The 17,874-nt window shown below is 40.3% G+C and overlaps 1 protein-coding gene across 9 annotated transcripts in view; it reads right to left on the reverse strand.

The window, feature by feature from the left end:
• Positions 1-17,874, reverse strand: part of USP34 (ubiquitin specific peptidase 34) — a 105,863-nt gene that overhangs the window by 78,802 nt on the left and 9,187 nt on the right. For all 9 annotated transcript variants that reach the window (XM_027653922.1, XM_027653923.1, XM_027653916.1 and 6 more), the window contains exons 2-5: positions 11,470-11,557; positions 7,741-8,158; positions 3,124-3,174; positions 2,860-3,009 (exon numbers count right to left, since the gene is read on the reverse strand). In XM_027653922.1, the coding sequence (XP_027509723.1) occupies positions 2,860-3,009; positions 3,124-3,174; positions 7,741-8,158; positions 11,470-11,557 (707 nt within the window). The remainder of the gene's footprint in view (positions 1-2,859; positions 3,010-3,123; positions 3,175-7,740; positions 8,159-11,469; positions 11,558-17,874) is intronic.

Consider the following 17,874-nt stretch of genomic DNA (forward strand, 5'->3'; position numbering starts at 1 on the left):
AACAGTTACTGGGCACCTCTGTGAGGGAAAGGACCAACCAAACCACTTCCACAGGCCAAGTCAGAATTCCCATCTGCATTTCAAACAGGAGCAGGGATCCTGTTAAACCTGTTACAGAGAGAAAACTACGTGCCAGGGAAGGGATGAAACAGCAGCAGCTCTTCCCTCCCCAGGTAATTTTAATCATGTGCACACACAAAGCTCTTGGGAAAAGCCACCACTGTCACTCAGGGCCATCTGGCCTTAAAATAAGGGTTCACCTCAGCCAGGATTTCTTGCATCAGTGGCAAAGAATTCAATTCTGTATGTAGAAAATGCATATTCTCCTCCTTGCCAGGAGAGAGAACAAGATTAGGCTGGAAGAAAAGTGTATCCCCAGCGTTGCTCGTCAGCATTTCCATAATGAACCAAAGAACTTTTTGAGTGAGTTCTGAAAAAGTAAGTTATCTGCAGACTTACTTTTTTACACGGCAACAAGAAGAAGCTACTTTGCAAAACAAACCAGCTCAAAATCTTCCCCTTGTAAAAAAAAAAACCAAAAAAACACTTGGAATAAGCCTCTGATCCAAGAGGGGAAAAAATGCAAACATCCCAAAGATACAAAGTGTAACTGGAAGATGTTGGTGCTGGAAACAGGAATTCAATAACATTTTGACAGGGAGTTGCAGGGATGACAAAGATCCCATTGTATTTACACAATTTGATGTTTAACATGGTGTGCTCTGTTCCACAGAGAGCAGGAGACAGCAAAGAAAATGTATTTCTTTGTGAAAGAAAAGTATGAAGTGGTTTCATCATTTTGTTCTTATGGCTTTCACCCTTCACAGCAGTTTTTGGTCTGTATGAATTCAAACTTCTAAAGCCATTTTATACATCTGTGTACTTGCATTACATCCAACCTTCAGCCTCAGAATTCAATTAAGGGATCATTTCACACGTTACAAGTGAAAATATAATTTCAAACATGTTAAATATTCAAATCCTGAATTATTTAAATGACGTAAAAAGAGCATATATAAAATGACATGAACTAGCACCCCTAAAATGATAAAAAAATAATATCAAATTACATTAAAAATCCTGAACTTGGGGTTTTTTTTGCTTCCAGCTGCTTTTAAGACAAAGTATTCACTGCATCTGTTCTGTTCTCAAGTTTCAGAAGGGTTTTTTCCTATTATTTACCCTTTATCAGAGGTAATTTGTTCCTAAAAGGCAGAGCACCTCTCAACAGCTTTTACTTCTGATTCAGCTTTGGAAGTTTCACCCAGTGAAATGGATTTGAGGTTTAAACCCTGCACAGAACAAGCTGTAGGTCATTCACCATTTCACTATCAGAAATATTTATTGAATTATCTATATTTACCTATGTTATATGAAATATACAGAGAAGTGACAGAAACACAAAATGAAGACAAACATTATATCAAAATCATCATTATAAAAGGAAAGAAATATTTTATTTTAATATTAATATTGGCAAGGTAAAATGTACTTTATGAAAAAAATAGCTGTCTCATTTGGATCTAATAAATATATTGCATTTGAAAGTCAGAAGCAGTGCTAACAAGTACAGAGTGACACCAAAATGCAGCAAGTGGATGAATAAGGCACATTAATTACACATAAAACAACATCTTCTTACACTTTCTGCAGTGAACTGACAGATAAAATTTAATTTTTTTTTAAAACAGTTTTCCCCTAACTCACACAGATTTGCCAGCAAAGCAAGAGCTCAAAAGAAAGATGCTGTTGAATGGGAAGAGCTGCAGTGCTGGAAGAGGTTGAAGAAACAGTTCTGGTTATGGTTTGAATTGAATTTCATTTTATCTGGCAGACTTAACCACAGAGCTCCCCTAAAATAGCTCCAAGAAAGAGCTAAATGTGCCACCTGCTAGAAAAAAAGATAAATGCAAAGTTGTCAAATAATTTTCTGCAAGGAGAAAGTCTGATGAGAAATATTTTGGGTTAAGGGCACATCACTGAGAATAAAGAAAATAAACAATTTATGTGGAGAAAAATAAAGATTTCAAAAAGGACAAAGAAGCAAAGCAGCATCAGTGGGATGGGATATGCAGGAAATGGGATTTGCAGGCAGAATGCTTACTGAAAAACAAGGATTTCTAATTGCCAAGAGAGTCAAAATGATGTTGAACTCCCTTCCTATGAGGCACAACGAACTCCTGGTTTCCTTTTTGCCCACCTGTAACTTCCACCAGACAGGGCACAACTTCCTATTCTCATATTACACCAAGTTCTCCTATGTCCTCTTTCAGGTCTGGGGTTTATTTTCATCACCAATCTTCAAATCTCCACTGAAATCAGTTTGTAATTCCACCAGTCACAAATCACTGTGATTTCAAATCACAGAGATGATGGAGGATGTGCATTCTCAAACTAAGTGAGAATAAAAGATGATCCCCTCTATGCTGCAAATAATATACTATAAATAACATAAATATTTAATATAAATAATAGAAATATCTGTAATAATATAAAAATCACAGAAATCCCAAAGAAATCCATTTGTGCCTCACACAAAGAGCTAAAAAGTTAAAATATCCTCAGGAACTCAAGATATTTCCATGGCACAATTTCAGGGATAGAAATGACCTCTGACAACATCCTTCTGAGTTTCATCTGGGGCTGTTACAATCTTCATATTGAGGCAGAAATCTGAAAACAAAAAATCTCCTTGGGCTCTTTGGGAGATGGGGAAGGTTTGGACAAAGGGAGTTATTGAATGACGAAACGCCACATTCCCAGCAAGGAAAATCTTCCAGCCTTTTTTATCCCTGCCTGGTCTTCCAGAATCCTTCCAGACTTCCTTTTTTTGTGTTGAATTTTCTAGGGAATACTTACATTGGATACCACTGTGATGAAGGCGTGTGCTATGAGGAAGGGCAGCGTCTCGGGGCTCCCGTACTCGAAACAATCCTTCATGAGGGAAAGGCCATTTTTTCCACAGAACAGACAAACATAACGAAGCAAGTGCAAGGGGACTTCTACATCCTGCAAAAACATAAAAAAAAAGAATTTTAACCATCAGTTAGAGCCATGAAGTCATTTAATGAGTGTAACACAACGAATGAAATGTGGTTATTTGAAGTGTCTGGGATAACTTACGTTCATATCACAGAATGCCCCTAATATATTGCTTTCTTGAGCTGAAATATCCTGTTTAAAAAGAAAAAAAAGCAGAGTTAACTGAAGGAAGAAGAACACATTTACAGAACAAAAAACTGTTTTTGTAAACAAGTGACCATTACCAGGTATCACTGTCACACAACAGAAAAAAACCCACCTCCTAATTCAGAGGAAGACACGAGTTTTGCTCCACTTTTACATTCCAAAACACTCTTCTCCATACTTTTTACTTTGTTAAGAAGTAGATATAAGTACACAAAGATATGCTTATGAGAACATCTCGGTGGCTCTCTCAACACCTGGATTAACTGATTATTTTACAATCCCAGCCCCTTCAGACCCCCAGTTTTTTCAACAGGACTATGGCACACAGAGCAGAACCAACCCAGGAGACTCTGGAAGGCAATTTCTCCGTAAAGATGAGACACAAATGCAAACACCCGAATTTAGATGAAATGTAGGATGTCCCACAATCCTGCATTTCATGATTTAAGGGGTTAAAACTGTCAAATTATTCATTGCCAGCAGAATATTAAAAATTCTCCAACTTCCACTACTATATATTTTTATATGTAACAAAACACATCATAAAATGGAAGTGTCATATTCTTACAGGATTAAAGCAAGATGGGGAAGGAATTGTATCACCCTATCAATCTGTTAACTACCTGCTGCAACCAGAAATCTATTTTCTAGAAGTGCTAAACTGAAGAGGGTTTGGGAAAACAGCTTTCCTTTTTAATGCCCACAACATCCACTTGTTGGGCAACAAAGAGCAGGAAGTTTCTTTATTAGGGCTGTAACACCTCTTGGGTGTTTGGGGCACATGGCTGGGGGCAAAAAGGGCACTGGAGGTATAAAATGTGACAGTAAAACACAACATTGCCATGGATACAAATTCCTCTTCCATCAGTACTGACAGTCACCAATCAAATGGAAGTTGAACAGAAAGTTCAGTTTTTTAAGTGAAACTTCCTGACTATATTTTAAATAGCTGTGTAGGAGTGAGCTTCCAACTGTACCAGAGGATGCTGGAGGCAAGCAATTTTGGATGGATTAAGTGTGATACAAACATTTTGAATTATTCAATATGCTCATATTATAGCTAAGCATTTATTTTTCCTTTCTTTTCTTCCCCCTGCTGAACTCCAAGTCATGCCTGAACTCGTGATACTCCAGCAGTTCTTTTTAAAGCAGCTCTGGAGGCAGTAGGTGGTGTGTTTTTAAGCAGCAAGGAAAGGTGTTCAGTGCTCTGCTCAGGAAAACTGCAGGAAGAGGGTGAGAAATTTCATTAGTTTTCTTGAATAAAACAGAGACCTGTTGTCAAGTCAACTCCAGCTCCTGGAATGCAGGAACTTCCACAGGGAGGGCTGTGGGACAAGTCTCGCAAAGCTTGTAAAAGTGTTGCAGTTGAGAGGCTGAGTCTGGAAATGTGACTTCTGTCCTTGGAGATGTGGAAAAGCCTGAAAGCTCCTGAAGCTCAAATTTATCAGGAAATAAGAGAATTCCTCATGGGAATCTACTATGGGGTTAAACCCCACCATCACTTCACGGGATCTTACAGCCTTCCTGGACCTAAAGGGGGCTGGAGAAAAGCTGGAGAGGGACTTTTCACCAAGGCAGGCAGGGATGGTGTTGTCCCAAAGCCTTCCAGCAACAGGAAAAGGGGGAATGGCTTCACACTGAAAGAGGGTGGGTTTAGATGGGATGTCAGGAAGAAATTCCTCCCTGTGAGGGTGGGGAGGCCCTGGCACAGGTTGCCCAGGGAAGCTGTGGCTGCCCCATCCCTGGAAGTGTCCAAGGCCAGGCTGGACAGGGCTTGGAGCAACCTGGGCTAGTGGAAGGTGTCCCTGCCCATGGCAGGAGGGTGGAACTGGGTGAAAATATTTACTTGGAGAAGCAGAAGAGCACAAGATTCCAAACAGGGAACTACAGCTACAGACACCTGAACAACTGATTTTCCCCCCCCCCTCTTTCATTTCATCCCGTCAAGAGCTGCTCCATGGTCAGGTAACTCCCTTTGGATTCAATGTTCATTCTGAGCCACTGCAAAGTTCAGGAGTTCGCTTTACATTGTTGCTTCTCTCTCCACAGGATTTTAAGAGCCTCCTTTTATAGATTTTTCCTTCCTCTGAAGTGTATTAAACTTGCTGCACAAAGTATGAAAAGAACAGGGCACACAGTCTTAAAACTACCCTGCATGCAAGAGCTCTTAAAAATATCCCATAAATCCAAAAAAAAAATGAAGCTCATTTCAAAGCATGAACATTGCTCAAAAAAACAACCAATGGCACTTAAAAAGATATTTTGAGTGAATTTTGTTTAGGATGAAAAATAGACACAAAGGCCTCTCTGGGCACCAAAAATATTGGGAGATTTTAACACAAGAAAAAGATGATGTGGTCTTCCTGAATTCCTAAACCAGGGAAAACCTCCTACTTCCAGAAGGATGTTTTTCTTCTCCACTAGACAGTCAAGTGTAACATGGCTCTGGCAAGCCCCTCATAAGAGGATTAGACTTCAAGACTTGTCTGCTGCCATCGAGAACAAAGACCTTGGAGGTGTGTGTGGAGCAAAGGATAATGGGAATACCAGTTGCTCATGGAATAACACCATGGGAAAAGCCTTACATTGGACACTTTTTAACTGACAGCCCAACTGGTCATTCCCAGGCAAAGTAAAACCTCACTGGATGTGATGACCCCGTGAAATGGTGCAAATTCAGCTCAAGAATCTGCAACAGGGAATTTCTGAAGTCAGGGTGGAGATTGGAGTCCATTTTGCATCAGCAAATGTCCCTTTTTCCAGGGCAAAAGAAATGCTTCGAGGGAGAGGAAGAGCTACAGCAGCTTCTCCCAACAAATTCTTGACAGATTTAGTCTGTCCAGGAATGTATTTAATTCACCAAGTATAGACAACACACTTCAAACAGGGATTTTAATTTTGTGATCCCTTGAGGACCGAGACCAAGCCTGATTTAAAAACAAAAAGTGCTGTCATTACTGGGACTAACCACTTGTCTCAATTTAACTAAGATGTGCTTTAGACTGAAATCCAAAATCCAATTCTAAACTTCCTGAAATCCAAAATCAAATTCCAAACCTCAGTGAGTCACTCACAGGAGCAAAAGGTTTTGACATTAAAATGTGCTTTAGAATAACAGAATCCCAGTGCTTCCCAAATATAGAAGATATCAGTTTGGAGAAAAATTCTTGTTGCTGGGACCTTTAAAAAGCAAAGAAAAAAAAATCTCCCTCCAAAAAATGAAAAAGGTACATGACAAATATGGCAGGTGGCATCTGGGTCTGAATCACTTTTAGGCTGCACACCAAGTAAAACAGAAATCCCATCAGGCACTCAGAGATTTTCTTCTTATCATTTGGAAGTAGAATTGAAAGAGAAGAAAAAAAAAATATATTAAATTGCCATTTAAAAGAATCAAGTGTGCTTGTACACAGAAAAGCTGTTCCAGGATTGTTCATGCCATATTCCTCTGGAGCTGGTTTCAGTCAGTGTCCCACAGAGGATAAATCACTTAAGTAGTCATTGATTTATTGTTTTTAACTGACAAGACAGATCTGCCCTCTGTAGCTCCTCCCTGCAGAGGCTGAGCTGCAGATTAATTGATGTGTGTGAAAGTTTAAAAGGCAGGTCAGGAAGAAAGATGGGAAATCTGAAATCCACAAATCCTCCAATCCACAAATCCTAACTTTGCCTCCTTCTTCCACACACATATATTTGAAATGACTCTGTTCACTTACACCCAAACGTTTTGGAAACAAAATCACAAAATGCAGCCCAGAGTTCCCAAAACTCTCTAAATAAAATATTAAGGAAGAGTGGGTTAACTGCAGTTTAATTGTCCAGTCTTTCTCAAAAATTTGTTGGAGAGAAGCTTTTTCTGTTTAGCTAAATGTATTTCTTTCCATACAAATACTGTAAAAGAACAGTTTATTTGTTATTAAACTGCCACAAGTTGGATCAAAAGCCAACCTTTACAAGAAATAAGTTTTTTTCACCCAGGAAATGCTAACACCATATTTATTCCAGAAATTGTGAATTAAACATGGTAGACTTTTTGCCTTTTTTTTTTTTGTTGGTTTGTTTTTCAGAAGAAAATAAGGAAAATGTGAACAGTTGCTATAACAAACACCACAGAGAAAAAAATCAGCCCTGTGGAACAAAGCTACTTGTGCAGAGCTCAGTTATTCCAGTCGATTTAACAGCTCTTCCAACAAGTTTGGTCTTGCACAAAGTTCAGTTTATGAAGCTTTGCTTCCAGAACCACAGATTGCAATGAAATTAGTAAACTATTAATGGGTTACCTTCAGGAAGAAAGACCTTCTTTTTGCTTTCCTGTTATTTAACCAGTACGATAACTCAGTGTACAGTTCCATCCAACATTATCAATATATTACCTGTAACAATTCAGCATATTTTAAAGAAAATGTGAGAGGATGTGTCAAGTTCCTGGGAGATTTTGTGCTGAAGTCAACAAGGAGAGCTGGACCTGAGAGCAAGGAGCACCAAGCACGCACAGCCTAGAACGATGAACCTTTCCCAAAATAATTCAGTGTAGACACAAAGAAGATTTACCTCTATTGTGGGATGGGTGTTATGCTTATAAGCTGTGTAGAGAGGAAACTGAATCTGAAAGATCTTGGCCACACACAGCAGCAACTTCTCCTTCTCATCAGTGCTCCACAAGCCAAAAGCATCCGTGTTCTTGGCGGGTTCCTCCTCGGGCAGGAGACAAGTTCTTGCAGAATCGAATTTTTTCTCTATAGATTTTTGTCTTTCTCCATTTTCCTCTTGGTGAGACTCTCTCTCTACATTCAGGGGCTCCTCGTGGTTACTCTGCTCTTGCCATGTGGAGTCGATGTTGATAGTGCAATGTTTACAGAGCTGGTCCCGCAGAGCTTGAACTTGGGCAATCACTAAGTTAATGAGGGCACAAACTACTTGGTTAAAGATCTCCAGGTGTTTATACTCCTTGAAACAGCACAAACATTGCCTGCAAGCAAACAGGAACGAAAAATCAAAATAAAGAACTCTTCACATTAAAACATTTTCAACAAAATATTTGACAGGCTCAAGAAAACCCAAAGGAAACAAGACTCCACCCAGAAGGAGTGAGAGTCACAAAGCCTTCCATAAACCCTGTGAGCATCCCATTGCTTCCAAATGCTTATCAAAGCTAGGAGGTCCCTCATTTAGCAGCTGCTCCTGTGAGTAAAATACAGAAAAACCCTCCTGTGGGCAAGGTCACTGTGCTACTGCAGCAGCAGTGTTTGCCAGGATGTTTCTGAATCCATTTCCTCATCTGGTTTTCTCTGCTGCTCTTCAGTGCAATAAATCACCTGCCATTCCTGTCAGCCCTGGAAGAGCTCATGATTGTTATTTTCAAAGCAACAGGGCTGCAAAATAATTTTATTTTTAATTGAGTGTTTAAGTTCACTTCCTTTATCCACATTTGGATGGGGATCCCACGGACATTGGTGCCCTTTCCCCATCCAGGAAAATGCATTATCTCCAGTCCTTTTTTCACTTGGCAGGCTCAGAGATTGTTCCCCTGATTATTTACTGACACACTGGAAGGGGAAAAGAACAAGGGGGAAAACTAAACACCATTCCTTTATCAATATGAGACAACTCAATAAAAGCATCAACTAGAAAACTCTAACACAACTCTAATTGGGGGTGAGGATTAACTAGAGGTGTAAAATAGATTCGGGGTGCACAAACCCCCCAAGGCAGATACCCTGGAACCTCTTCCTGGGAACATCTGCTTCTTCCATACAAACAAGCAACTTCCTCATTCTGAACAAAAAAATGGAGGATATTCCCTTAAAAAGATCAAAATCCTGGAGAACACGGAGAAGAAAGGCATCAATTCAGTGTCCTCAATGAAAATGAAAATTAAGGACTACGAGCTTGTAACAGACCCTGAGAGGGACTCTGCTCTTTCCCACTCAAATTCTACCACACTGTGTAACTCCTACATAAACTGGGAGCTGTCCTGTAGTAGAGACCTTTCTCCTGCTGAATGGAGAACAACAGACTCCAGCCCACGAGCAGAGTTCTCAGATATTAAAATAATACAAAAATCACACACACACTTCACAAAGTCTCTTTTCTGAAGAAGATGAGCAGACAAAAGACAGGGCAAGAAATCAACTCTGTAGAAGAATTTTTGGAATCGCTTCTTAAACACAGCATTTAATTTAGAAACTGGGCTTAATAAATCCTAATTTGTAAGAAAAAAAGTCAAGAGAAGCCAGAACTGTGACAGGTAGAGGGGGCTGCCTCTCCTGATGGAACACAAACATGTCCTGGAGCTCCAGCTCTTAAAGCACAGACTTCCTGAATACACTTTTTATTTTTTCCAGTGGGTTAGACAAAAAGATAATATTCAGGATTCCCTAATTCCAGCACAGCTACAGTGACTGAAGCATCTAAACCCTTCTGTTCCATCTGTGCAGGAAGAAAAATCCCTTTAATATTGGCTAAGGGGAGTGTGCCTTTACCCATTTGAAAAGCAGATTTTTGCCATTTACTTGTAAATGTATTTTCATATTAACAAATGACAACAAGGGATTGCAGGCAAAGCCAAGTGTATCCTCAAGCATTTATCCCCAAGCATTTATCCTTGGGGAAAACTATCTACAAAAGGTCCATCACTTATGCCTGCAAATTACTGCCCTGCTTGGGTGTAACAAATTATTCTCAGTAACAATGGAAATTCTGGTGAATATTCTCACACACTGGAGAATTAGGTTTCCAAGCCAGAGGCATGTGCAAAACCTCTAAGTCTTCCTCTGTCGGGAAAAGCTCCACCAAAAATTAAAGATCTATAAAAAAAAAAATTGAGTATTCTGCTTCTTTGAACATAAAACTCAAATGGAAGCACCACACACAGATGGAAGAGAAAGGTGTTCTCCAGGCTGGGTTCCAGTTGATCTTCTGAAGGAGAGTAAGAGATTTCAGCTACAGGCAAAAAAATTAAAAGTAGTTCTTAAGGAAGGCCTCAAAACAACAAGCAGAACTCTCAAAAAGCCCATCTGGCAGAAGAGAAATAGAAATTAAAATGTCAAGTACAACTCCTTCCTGGGGCCCCTTTTGTTGGACTCTGCTTTGAACAGCTTAAGGACTGTTTTCCACACGGTTTTATAGCATGAAACCAACTCATACGGAAGGTAACAGAGAAACCAGAAGGAAATCAGGAGTTAAATGTTATCTAATCTGTGGTTTTTTCCTCAGATTGGGTTTGTCATACTAGAGCTGTTGAGCAGGACAAAATCTGAACAGATGATGCCCTGGAAAACAACTGGGTTGCAATTGTTCTCAGGAAAAAAATGGGATCTAGGACCTGTCAAGAAATGACAGGATTCTGCTTCCTGTGCCTGCTGTTTATTTGGATTTCAAAATTCCTTCCCTGTGTCTAAAAACACGTGGCAAAAGATAATGAACTTGGCTTGTCATCTTTTGGCAGAATGAGGAAGAGGAGAATTCTGCTTTCACAGGTATCCAAAGTGTGACATTCCTGGTTTTTTTTTTTTCTTTTGGAGTCTTCTAAACACCCAAATAATGTCGTCTCATTTATCCTTTATGCTTTTCTCAATATTTCTTGCAGCTTAGTTTGGTCTTGTAACCACTGCTGAACACTGAATTCCAAACATCTTTACTGTAAATTCTTTCTAAAAACTGCTATCCATACATTTCCATGTGCTGGGAAAAAAATAAATAGCTGGAAATAAGCAGAACAGCTGATATCATTACTTTAAAAAAAAAAAAACCAACAAACTTAAAGCCAACAGTAATTTAAATACTTGATTAAAGGGAATAATGCAGTTGATTTAAGACAACCACGTGCAAAGCACTTTCTTTATCAGTTTGGTAGCTGTGGGCTGCAACCCTTCATCATCTTGACTTGGATTATGAGGACATAGAGAAAAACTGAACATGATGGTTCCAATTAGACTGATCTTTTCTTAAATTCTTCTTACCCTCCTCTGCCTCTGCAGAGGATGGTCAGAAAATTCCATGTTAAAGCAGCACCACATGTTATTTGTCACTGTAATACAGCTATTTATTTTGCTACTCCACTATTACAGCACCCAGAATGCCAATTAGATTCAAAACATGCTTTGCCCAAAATCCATTGTGTTTATTTTGATTTTTTTTTTTAAGCAGCAAAATGGTCTTAACTCTCCAAGTATCACATGAATAACTTGCCCCTTCTAATTCACTCCACTGTATTTTTAAGAAGGTAAAGCTGCTGTTGAGATTCAATATCATCAACATTCCAGCTCGATCCCAAATTACCTTTGAGTCCAGGAATTGATGTAAGCAAATATCTTGAGGGCATGTTCCTTTCTGAGCTGCAATGCATCACCACCTTCAATGTCTGATACTAAACAAAACAAAAACAAACATATTAGGAGGGAAAAACCCAACACGCCATCGCTGTATTTTTATTAGAAATTATCTGTGAGAGGATGGAAAATAAATGTATTTTCATACTGGAAATGCTCAAGTTCTCTACTGAAGCAGAAATATGTAATTTGGTTAACAGAGGTTTAGGTGCAAGTGACTTGAAAACAAAGTGCACAGTATTTTTGAATACTGCTGAGAAAATCAGTGATTGAAGACAGACCCTTCTTGTAATGCTATTTTTATGAAATACTCTTTATACTCTGGGAACTACTGATGGATGTGCATTTTTTAAGTATGAACCTTCACCAATTTGACTGATCAATCAGACTCCTCAGGTGTGGGGTTCGTTTGGGGGTTTTTTTGTTGGTGTTTACCCCCAGATTTTCAAAGTCTGCATTTTGAGCTGACCACAAGACCTCAAAACTTCCTTTTCCTGATCAGATAGAGACTGGCAAAAACAAGCAAACAAACAAAACCCAAACCACACCAAACCTACCAAGATAAGAAACACGTGCAGGGTACAAATAAGGTTGTTTCAGAGGAGCTGAGTTGCTGATTATTGCTTTCAAATATAGACACATCTCCCATGACATTTAACCATCATGAATCACTAATTGGCAAAATGAGAAATGCTCCCCACGTTTAGTGCAGATGGAAACCAGAACAGAACTCTGCACTGAGTTCAAACCCCAAACATTTCAATGAGCTGTTATCAAATGTCCCACTTCCATCTCCAAATGCTTCTGCACTTGAATAAACCAAACATTAAGCTCCACTTAAGCAGGAACTGGTTATATCCCAGGGCACTGGATTCTCTCTCCTGGCCACACACCCTTCCCCAGTTACCAGTGCACAATTCTTCCTTCCTCCTTGTCCTGGATTTTAAACACTTGTACAATTAGCTAAGTGCTGCACAAATTGAGAAAGTCAGAGTTCCTTTAAGTGGACCTTTGCATTTTTAACACAACTAAGTGTCCATCTCAACATTTCACACGGAATTTCAAGTATCACATGCTCACAAATTGACTTCATCCACCAGCTTTGTGGGAAAGGCTCTGTGACAGCAAGTTCTTCAGAATTCCTGCCTCAACCCCCTGTCCCACCTCAGCCTGTGTGATCCATCCACTCAGGTTTCCAAAAACTGAAGCTAATGAAAGTGTGCCAGCCTAAACCAGAAAGTAAAGTTCAGAAGGAAACCACCTCACAGAATAATCACCCTGAACAAGTATTTCTGACTTCTTTGAAACAGGGACATCCCTGTGCACGCACATCCACAGTCTCATATATATGCATCCATGCAAATATAAATCCACACAAAAAGCTCCCAACAGGGTGCCAGCAAACTTCCAAAATCACCTTTCTGTCTCACTCCTGAAGGCTTTAAAGATCCTGCAGAACACTGGACAAAGCACAAGAGTGACAGGCAGACTAAAAGATGGGGATCACCCCATCCTACCTTTGCTTTTAAACACCACAAATTACCATGACACTTGATCTCTCAAGGCCAAAGCACATTGCTGAAGAAACCAAGAACTCCATCACACAATTTAGGTCAAGCTTACCACAAAAGACAGATCTTTAGCTATAGATAGTACCTAAAAAAAAAAAAAAGCATCAAAGGTTCATAAAACTTTCCTAATTTTGTGAGCTTTGCTTCACTAAGATGAATTCCTTCAGGTTTGACTGAAAAATAATTGTTGACAACAATTCAGTAGCTAAATTCTAACTTGTAGGATCTTATATATACATTTATAAAACTTCCTTCATCCCCACATTCTCCTCCTTAAGAACCCCAAACTCTTAACATGGGCAGTAACTCCTACTTCCAGAGCAGCCTTTTCACTGCAATTGTTTGAATCACTCCCAAATTTCCCTCTATGAGATAAAAGTTAAGCAAACTGGTCCCTCAAAAGCTACAACTGCCACATAAAGAGCACAGATGGAGAAGTTATGGAAATACTGGAATTTCTGCCCCAGGTCAAAACACAGGGATGCAGATGAAGTAGTTGGAGAAACCTGTTCTTTTCCTGTTTCTGCCTTTTACATCTCACACACTGACCAACTTCAACTGGTCTTATTTATTAATCATTGCTAGTTAATACAGTGGCTGCAGCCATGATTTCCCTTTTGTTTTCTGTACCTAGAAATAATATTGGGTTTGTTCCTGAAAAGACTCAGGAAGCTCAAAACAGGAGCATTCCCACTGAGGCTGCAGTTTTCCACGGAGCTGATCTGTCTGTGCCATTCCCAAGGGATGGTGACACACGGCAAGGCTGCTCCTCCTGGACCTTACCTGGAGCTCCCTTTTGCTCCTCAGCAGAAATGATCTTGTTCACCTCACTTAACTGATGTTCTCACAACCAAAACTTCCATCTTGGGTCATCTTATTCTGAATATCAACTTTGTGGACACTCCTGAGTTACAGCACCTCCATTTACAGACAGTTTGAAGTACAGAAACAACTGGTTCTGAAGCCTTTCTAATATGTTTTTAATTGATAAAGGTAAGAGAGAAAAGCAATAGGAACAAACATGCTCCTTGTCATTCCTGTGCATCTCCTGATTTCAGTCAGTTCTGGAAGGACTCCCTTGCTGCACATGATTTCACTTCCAAATGCTGATGTCTGGTTCCTTTGAAATCAGTTTTCTGATTCAGATTTCTTCTTGAATGGGCTAGAAGTTAAACCAGACTCATTCACTGGTGAATAAAGGATGTCCTTGTGTTCTCTCCCAAACTCCAGCACCCTCAGACCCTCCTTGATCTGCTGCCTCCCCACTCTCACACTTCCACTGTTTGAAACCATCATGTCAAACTTCTCCCAAAACTTTTCCTGCACCGAGCCTCCTCCCTGCAAATTGATTTGGTGGATAAGACTTCTCCTTAGTTTCCCACGACAGGATGCACTTGTGTGCTCTGAGAGCCCCTGAAGCTCATCCAAGTGGCAGTTCCTGTGCTCCCATCCCTAAGAACTGACAATATGTGCTCCAGAGCTCTACAGGCATCCCAGGACCTCCAGGTATCTCTCCCAGGCTCAGCTCCTTCATTCCCTGCCTGCAGTGAGTGCTCCTTTCTCCAGGCACTCAGCACTGTTAGAGATGCTCCCCTTCCCTATCTCTGGGCTCAACTTCCTTCTCCTTCCTTAGATTTGCTCCACCAAATCTTTCTTCTCAGTTAAAGCCTCTCAGACCTTCTCACCCTCCTTTTCCCTCTTATTTTCTATGCACAAACACCTTCACCCTGTGCTGGATCCAATTTCAAAACCAACATGTCCCAGTTCAAACCCACATTCCAATGGCACCTGGAGCCACACATTCCAACCACCTCCTGCAGGAACCCCGAGAACTGAGTCTTCACAACGTGGTTTAGAGATCTTTTTATCACAGTAACACCACAGAAGAAAGAGCTGAGCTGCTTAACTAACCAAAGTAATAATAAGTGCCTGATTTAACATCTTCTGGTGTATCAGTTTTCATGTATTTTAAAAAAAAAAAAATAATCAGATTGACCCAAAGTGTAATTGTTTATTCAAGGAGCTGACGAGAAGCCAAAACACACGATGGTCAAAGTCAAAATTCAAAACATATCATAGGAAAAAAAAAAGAATATTTCCTTGCTGTTTCCTCAGTCTCCTGTTTTACTTGGCTGGCTTTAAATGAAAACCTGGGTGATTTACCTCATCTTCCACAAAAGGGTGATTTGCTGTAGGGGTGTTACTAGAAACACCATCTCCCAAACTAAGCAAAAACCCCATTAAGAAAGGTACTAAAAGAGGTGAGAAAAATACAAATCAGCTGCAAAGAATGGGGCAATATAATTTCATCTGTGGACAAATGAAACTCGGATCATAAGTGCAGTTTTAGCAAGAACTTCAGAGCTGGAGGAACAGCCTGTAATTAGACCTCAAGGACAACTATCCTGCTGGACTTGTGGGGAATATCTTATATCCAAAGGTCACTTATCACAGCAAGTATAAAATCAACCAGCAAGCAAAAATAATCATTTTTAAAAGCACATTTCTTCTACTTGCAGAAACGTAACAGAGTAAAAAGTAAACGATAAAACCCCTTTAGTATCTGTAATTTCTACATTTTGAGAACTGTGACAAGGTACAGCTGCACACGGATTCTGCCCCCTCCCCCAAACCTCATCCAGTATCAGCTTCTCATGGGAAAGGCTGGATCACTTGCAGAATGAACATTATTCCCAGAAATTGTTCCCTGGGATAGAATAAACGGAGGAAACGAGCCATACACTAAACAAAACAGTATTAGGGGCAATAATACTAATCTGGAAAGAAATATATCTCTGATCTGTGCGAGTACCATTGCTCACACAGAGAACCAGCACTTTTTTTTTACTGCTGGGATTTTAGGGGGGTTCTTTTTGCTCAGAATCAACAGCATGTCAGAGGACAGGCACAGAGTTCAGCATTTCCCACTCCCTTTCTACTTCCATCTGTTAGAATGACTTCTTCTTAATCATAAAGAATTCCTGATTGCCTTAGATTGATTCCCAGAGTTCTTCCTGACCTTTACAGAGCCATCCTTGACAAGTACCCAAAAGGACAGTGTCAGCCTGAAGTTCAGTGGCCAGAGTTTAACCATCCAAGCTTCCCTACAACTTTCCAGTGAGGAAACAAAAAGTCTTCTTTCTACTTCTCAGTCTCCATAACACAAAACATCCCAGAACACTGACTAGATAAGCACAACCAAAGAGAAACACTACTGCAGAACGTACTAGCAAATCAAAAAAGTTAATTGTTCAGTATTAAAAACACTGTTAAATGCCAGGTTAACGTAGGAACAATCAGATCTGTAACCCAAAATACTGCAGCAATAAATTCTCTATGGCTGGTTAAGGTGCTTGAGTGCCATTAATGCTCCCTCATCACAGATCACAACACCCACTTCCACCCCACAACACACCTGAATTCATTTTAAGCCTGCATCAAACTCTAAATTTCTTACATTTATAAATATTCCAACTTGGTAAATATATTGCTTTCCTGCAAGTTTTGGCTTACAAAGTATACAGATATTACAGCACAAATGTTTTGAAAATGTAACAGCTTAAAGACAGGAATTAGCAACTTTTAAAGTCTCATTTCCTCAGAAAACACAAACTGTGATCACCTCACTGGCCTGTCAGACACAAACTTTTGAACATAAAAGCAATTTCAACAAATCTGACAAAAGTTTGCAAGTCTAAGCAACACTTGTGTTCTTATGAATGGAAATACAGGAGCTACTGAAGAGTAAAGAAAAAGCAGTTCCAAGTGGTATCCCCAACATTCAGCACCTGTGGAATTCCTCACAGCCACCCTGAGATCAGAAGGACCTGAGGAGTTTTAATTCAGTATTCCAGTGCACAGCAAAGCTGCACAAGGAGTAGAAAAAACCTTGGTGTTTTCATCCACCAGACTGGACTTCTAAGATACAACCTCACCAGAACAGAGCAAATGAGCTGATCTCAGGTAACTGCTGCCTTTATCTTCTGTCTCTGCAAACACCACCAAGTTCCCTCTCCTTCCATCTCTACATTTCCTTTTCCATCCCATCTCCCTCATCTTCTCCAGCAAACACCTATTTTCTTTTACCACAACATGTTGATGCACTTTGGAGCAAAACAGCAGCAGCTGACTCTGAGCAGCACGAAATTCCAGAACTGTCACCTTCCAGAAGTGATGCCACCCTCAAGCTTTCCTCATGTTTGCTTTGGGTTAAAATGCCCCCTTTGGAATGGCTGCCAACACCTACCTCAGCCAACAACTGTCCTTCTTAAGAGCATCTTATGACTTTACCTTCCCAAAGAGAACGTGCCACAGCAACTGCTTCCAAGAGCAGTTCCACATGGAATTGTTTGAAATGCAGTCCAGTGCCAGTTATCAGATGACACCCGGGTTTTCCCAGCACACTGGAGCTGGTTTTATCCAGAACTACCCCAGTGAACTACAGTCTAAATGAGCTCAGATACAGCATCCCAAGTGTCACACACAGCTGTGCTGCTGCAGGAGCCAGGCCAGGTCCAGCAGCACAACTGCACCTCTCACACAAAGCCAGGCCTAAGTTGTGCCACTGGCTAAACTCCCGCTGTTCCCACACAGCCAGCCACAGGACAAAGGTCACAGATCCTGAATCCATGCAGTGGAAATTCAGTCTGGACTAGATGGGAACGTGGAATACATTATTCAGGTTGGGTTATGCCAAGGACTGAGGAACAAGCAGCATCCCATCCAGCAGGGATACAGAGGAGCAGAGGAATACCATCAAAGGAGCAGAGGAATACCATCAAAGG

Source organism: Corapipo altera, unplaced genomic scaffold (assembly GCF_003945725.1).
Source record: "Corapipo altera isolate COAL_440 unplaced genomic scaffold, ASM394572v1 70, whole genome shotgun sequence".
In the NCBI taxonomy this organism is placed as follows: domain Eukaryota; kingdom Metazoa; phylum Chordata; class Aves; order Passeriformes; family Pipridae; genus Corapipo; species Corapipo altera.